Raw genomic sequence first — 6,193 nt, 5'->3', positions numbered from 1 at the left:
CAGTCCAGTGCTTATCCTACAGTGCCACCAGAGCTCCTCATATAGGACAACAAACACCTTCAATTCTGAGAATATTTTACTGTTGTCATTTCAAGATAAAAGAAAATGACTTCCTGGAAGGCAGATGAGATGTCATCAGAGCATGAGTTTGATATTAACTTTGGAGATATTTCAATGTCTCATACATTATCCTTTGTCAGACTACTATATCATGATAGTAATTTGATAAATGAAATTGATTTTAAAAGCTCAAACTCTTTTTTAAAGAGATGTCCAATTTGTCTCTAGCATAAATGTCAGAGCTCCCCTCACTGCCACCCAACACTCTTTTCTCTATTTTTATCTGGCAGCATAACTTTACTTGACCCCCAAATCTGAAACAGAACCAAAAATACTTCAAGTATATATTTTAAAGTCCCTGTGGTCTTCTTGTTCTCCTTTGCTTTCATAAACTCATATGGCATTTTTAAAGGATAAAGTTATGACTTAGCGGCAGGTGACAAGTGGCAAGTTTTTCATTGTTAGTTGTTGAATTGGCTGCAGCTCAAGCAACCTATGCATAATGCTCTGCACAACCCTGATGATCACTGGTGTGCATCCCAGTTATTACCAAGTCCTTTATTAGAAAGTCTTACCTTTATCCATTGCTGAAATTCTGCATAAATTGTATCCAATACATCTCCCTGAAAATGAAGTACACCTTTTCTACTGAAAGAACAAATTATAAACAAAGAAAATCAGAAGTCTATGCACTATATAGCAATATTATATCCCTCCCCTCTTATGATTTTCAAGGGCATTCTCCATGAGTATTCATCCTCAAATCTAAAATATAAACTTAGACCCTAATTAGATCTGAACAAACAAGCTACAGAGCCAAGGGCCATGACAGTCCTAATAGGGTCATTTGAGCATTTGGTGTTCAAAACTAGATCATAAAAATACTCCTGTTGAATGCTACTGCCAAAACAGCACGCAAATAGAAAGGGAGCCTAGTAAGTAATGAATACTCAGGATTTAGGTCAGTAGCTTCAAATTCTAATAAGACATAGTTTAATTTCTCTTAAGTCTCAAAAGGAAAGAGATATTGTGAGAGAAGTTTCTGCAGAGAGAAAGAAGAGAGAGCCACTCCCACCTGTGCTTCCCTCCCAGTAGAAATGGGTACATGGCAGCAATAAACAGCTTGCATGGACATGGGTAAGTTTTATCTTCCAGAACTTCCAGATCTACTCAGTGGGGAATCTCTTGTTGTTGTTGTTATATACTGTCAAATCGGTTTTGACCCATAGTGACCCTGTATAGGGTTTCTGAGGAACTGGTGAGCCTGAACCGCTGACCTTGCAACTCGAACCAATTTTGAAGTCCAGTGCATTAACCCACAGCACCACAGTAGGACTCCTGGAACCTCTTGTTGTTGTAAAGTGCCATCAAGTTGGTTCCAACCTATAGCAAAACTATATAGGGTTTCCGAGGAGTGGCTGGTGAGCTTGAACCACTGACCTTGCAGTTCAAACGACTTTGCAGTCTGGCACATAAACCCACAGTGCCACAGCAGGACTCCTCGGAACCTCTTAATGGTAGTGGTGGTGGTGTGCCATGGAGTTGGTTCCGAATCACAGCAACCCTGCATAGGGTTTCCGAGGCTATAAATGTTTATGTGAGCAGAAAGCCTCATCTTTCTCCCATGGAACTGCTGGTAGTTTCGAACTGCTTACCCTGAGGTTTGCAGTCTGATTCGCAACCATTACGCTACAAGAGCTTCTTGGAACCCCTTAGAGGGCATGGAAGTTTGAAATCACTATTAGCAAATAAAACAAAACTTGAATGTATCTCATCAACTGAAAAATCATCTTAAAACGTAAAGGAACCTTAGAAATAACTGAATCTAGCCTTCATCCAAAGTAGATTCCCATTGGCCTGGCTGTGATTTCGTCATCTAGCCTTATGTACTATACAGAGTCTCTTTCATTGCCAGATTTTTTCTAATTGTTACAAAGTATGATATTCACTCAAAATCAGGTTTCCTGTAATTGTCACCCACTGATTCTACTTCTCTCTGCATGCACTATGCGATGGAATTAACAAATGGATCCAGATATTCAAGTTTGCCAAATCAACTTTATTTTAAATAAAGCAAAGAAAATTAGTTGGACTAGTTGGGCAGGAGGATCATGATGGACTGACTACAAAGGCAATCATCACTAGAGACCACAGTCTGCTTCAAGGCCCTATCAAGATTGTCCCCAAAATTAATCAGTATAGTTACAAGGAAAAAGACAGACAGACAGATGAAGGGCAGCAGATAAAAAGGAAAAAGAGAAAGAGTTAGACTGAGTTCTAACAAACATGACAGTATAATTTAAACAAACAAAAAAAACAGCTAGATTCTGGGGACTCACTTATTATTTATAAAGAGCTGCTCCCATTTGATAAGGCCATTCTTAACAGTTTGCAGTTTCTCCTTTGTAGACTCTTCATTTTGTTCCACCTCCTGTTTAAATTTGTTCATTAAGTTTCTCCATTTCAGTGTTAACTTCTGCAAAAGTGCAAGGTCTGCAGTATCCTAGATAAAATGCATGGAATCAAACACATTCATTTATTAGCAAAATAACTGTTAATATGCACCAAGTATTTATTTTAATACTGTAATTCTGAAAACAGCCATAGAAGATGGATCAAAATAATAACAGGATTCTTCTTTCAAAATTGTCAGTGACACACCACACAGTGCCTTTGATAATGAATTTTCCTTGGTACATAAAACATGAGAGACAAGATTATTTTTTTCCTTTGCAACATGAAATCCATTTTCCTCTAAGTCTTTTATGGGAGGTAGCATGGTACAGTGTCAAGAACAGGAACTGTGAAGCCACGCGGACTCAGGTGTGAATCCTAGTAATTTACTAGCTGTGTAATCTTGGGGAAGGGATATATTTAATCTGTTATTGTTGTTGCTGTTATGTGCTGTCGAGTAGGTTCCAACTCAAAGCGACTCTGTAAAGAATTTCCAAGGCTTTAAATGTTTGCAGGACCAGAAAGTCTCCTCTTTTTTCCATGGTGCTGCTGGTGGGCTCGAACAGGCAACCTTACAGTTTCAGTCCAGTTCTTATCTTATGGAGCCACCAGGCTCCCATTTAATCTATTAGAGTTTAACCTTCATTATTTCTAAAATAAAGACCATAATACATATAAAACAAGACTACTGTAAGAGTTTAATGAAACGACTACAGCAAGAACACATCAAATACAAATTCTCTCCTTTTCTCCCTAACGTGCTCACCGAATTTTACCGTAAAATTGCATAGAATGAATCAATAATGCAACTGCTTCAACAAGCATAGTTATTTATATATTATTTCTTTTTATTTTAAGCACTAATAAATAAAATGGTGACTCTATAATACATGCAATGCTATTAAGCTTAAATTAATTTACAAAAGAAGTCAGATAAGAGGAAATGGCTTTATTTTCCTTAGACTTTTCTTTCTATTCACAATAAAGCCAAATATAAAACTATGTTTTAAATACATAAATTTAGCAAAGACATCTGACTGTTTCAACATTCAACCCCTAGAAGTCTCTGTTACCATAACTTAAGTTAACCGAGACTTACCTTGGTTGACAGCAATATGATGAAATGTTTAGCGTATTTACTCCAGCCTTTTTCATTGAGGTAAATTCTTTTAGCTAATATGACTTTATTTTTTATAATTACCTATAAAAACATGTACTATAATCAGAAATCCAAAATAACAACAAACCACTGCAGTTCTTAAACTCAAATCTGTTTCAATCGTATTAATTTTTCATTGAATTATTAATTCAGTAAATATTTCTTACTTAAATCATTAACTAACGAGTCATAAATGCATGTTTTCTAAAACTAAATTGAAATATAGTATTACAGCAGAGGCTCTATAACAATTTGGTCTCAAGTGCCCTTTGTTATTGTTGTTAAGTGCCATTGAGTCATTTCCAACTCACAGCAACCCTTTATAGGGTTTCCAAGGAGCAGCTGGTGAGCTTGAACCACCAACCATGCAGTTCAAACCAACCTTGTGGTCCAGTGCTTATCCTACAGCTCCACTTTATACTATTAAAAATTTAGGACTCCAAAGAGCTTTTGTTTGTATGAACTATATCAATATTTATGGAATTGGAGTTTGTTTTACGCATGGTTATTTACCTTTGCTGCAAAACACACTTATGAATTTGGTGGAGTATGTTGTTGTTGCTATTGTTAAGTGCTATCAAGTTGGTTCAGACTGCTAGCAACCATGTATAAAGTTTCCAAGGAACAGATGGTGATTCTGAACCACCGACTTACAATTCAAACTGATCTTGAGGTTCCAGTGCATTATCCCATAGCACCACACCAGGTGGAATATACAGGGGACAAAAGGATGAAAACTTCTTAGATATTACCAAACACTTTGAGGTAACAAGTTGTAGGGCTCAGGGTCTCAGGACTATAGTCTTGTGGGACACCATGGTCAACTGACATAACATAGTCCACAAAAACAATGTTCTATATTCTACTTTGCTGAGTAGCATTTGGAACCTTAAAAGCTCAGGAGCAGCTTTTCTAAGGTGCAACTATTAGTCTCTTCATGTATGGAAGAAAGAAGAGTTATGAAAATTGAAGATTCATAAAATCAATTAGTCCAATGGACTAATGGAACACATGAACATCAGTCTCCACAACTCTGCGACTAGAACTCGTGCCCAGCTACCAATACCAATTGTTCTGAAAGGGATCACATTAGAAGGTCACATATAGAGTAGGAGGCAATATGGAACAAAAATCAAAGTTTAAAAAAAAAAAACAGAAAAAAACAGGCCGATCAGAAAAAGACTGGAGGAACCTGAGACTAAGGCCCTCAACACCCTTCAAGTCTGGAGCAGAACTCAAGCTCATGGCCCAATTTTCAACCAAGCGGTAGATAGTTATATAAGGGGATAACAACACTAGTGAGGGATGCTCACTTGGACTGGTCAAAACCGTTCTAGATCAAGAGTCAACATTCACCTGGGGACAAGGTTCAGAGGGGTTGGAAAAGAGAGTAGAATGGAAATACGAACCACATGGAGGGAGTGGGATAATTGTTCCATGGAGGGAATTGTGATCACTGAGATGAAACAAAGTTTTGATGATTTACTCTGTAAACCTCACACACACAAAAATTTCAACAACGACCTTATTCAAACTCTACTTAATAGGGAAACTTTACGTATTTTTCCTTATTCTCACCTTGTATTGGAAACTTTTCTGACCTTGTAATACAATCATGAAATTAAAATAGTGGGGTAGTGGGGTCACTTGTCTTCTTTTTTTTCTACTACAGAGCAAGTCTAACTCTCAGATTTATTATATGATATACATTCATAATTGTTTACTCTCAACATGTCAATGTCCCTCTTGAAATTGTGCATCAATATGCAACATTGTGTTCTAGAAAAAGTCTGACCATCCTAGATGAAAATGAGACAATTATCTCTTTCTACTTCCACCATGTAAAAGTCTAGAATTGTTTTAAGGGCCATCTTATGCAGTTGGCTTATACTAAATTAGCAGCCATTTCAATGTTCTTTTCTTTTTTTTTTTAAATAAATGTTTTATTGTGAATTATGTGACAGTTTACATGGGAGACCATTGGTTTTACATTCATTCTATCATATATCATTTCATTGCCATAGTTACAATCCTGTCCATGCATCATCAACAAACCAAAGGGTATACCCAGCAAGCCTGTCTCTCCCCAACTCCCCCTCCCCTGGTCATCAGCACACAGCCCCTTTCCCTCTCTGGATCTCAAGTCCCCAGCCACTCCATCTCTCCGCATCATCATCTCTGCCTCCATCTCAGGCATCATTGCTTCTCTTGGTAGGGTCTCGCTCTCCACTCTTCTCCATTGATGATCCCAGGGACCTCTGCTCCTAGACTGAAAAGTTAATCACTTCCCTCCTTGCTGTAAAATGTCCACCTTTACATTTCCATTCCTCACAATCAGTCCTGATAAAAATTATTCACTATTGCATCACAAGAGACCCATCTGCATTTCATTTCATCAGCCCTTCCTAGACAGGTTGGATACTACTCATTGGAGACTCTATCTTCCTCCATGCCCTCTGGATCTAGGTTCCCTCTTGAAAACTTGTAAGCCAGTCACTTCTTGCCTTTGTAGCCCTCCCC

At 37.7% G+C, this 6,193-nt stretch overlaps 1 protein-coding gene across 1 annotated transcript in view; it reads right to left on the bottom strand.

Annotated features, from left to right (window-relative positions):
• The window catches only part of AXDND1 (axonemal dynein light chain domain containing 1), a 176,494-nt gene that overhangs the window by 107,996 nt on the left and 62,305 nt on the right, over positions 1 to 6,193 (bottom strand). The window contains exons 10-12 of the mRNA XM_006867105.1: positions 3,614 to 3,715; positions 2,400 to 2,563; positions 636 to 705 (exon numbers count right to left, since the gene is read on the bottom strand). Of these exons, the coding sequence (XP_006867167.1) occupies positions 636 to 705; positions 2,400 to 2,563; positions 3,614 to 3,715 (336 nt within the window). The remainder of the gene's footprint in view (positions 1 to 635; positions 706 to 2,399; positions 2,564 to 3,613; positions 3,716 to 6,193) is intronic.

The sequence above is a fragment of the Chrysochloris asiatica genome, unplaced genomic scaffold, assembly GCF_000296735.1.
Source record: "Chrysochloris asiatica unplaced genomic scaffold, ChrAsi1.0 scaffold00100, whole genome shotgun sequence".
Classification (NCBI taxonomy): Eukaryota; Metazoa; Chordata; class Mammalia; order Afrosoricida; family Chrysochloridae; genus Chrysochloris; species Chrysochloris asiatica.
The sequence above is the reverse complement of the archived record's forward strand: the minus strand, read 5'-3'. Positions and strand labels throughout refer to the sequence as shown.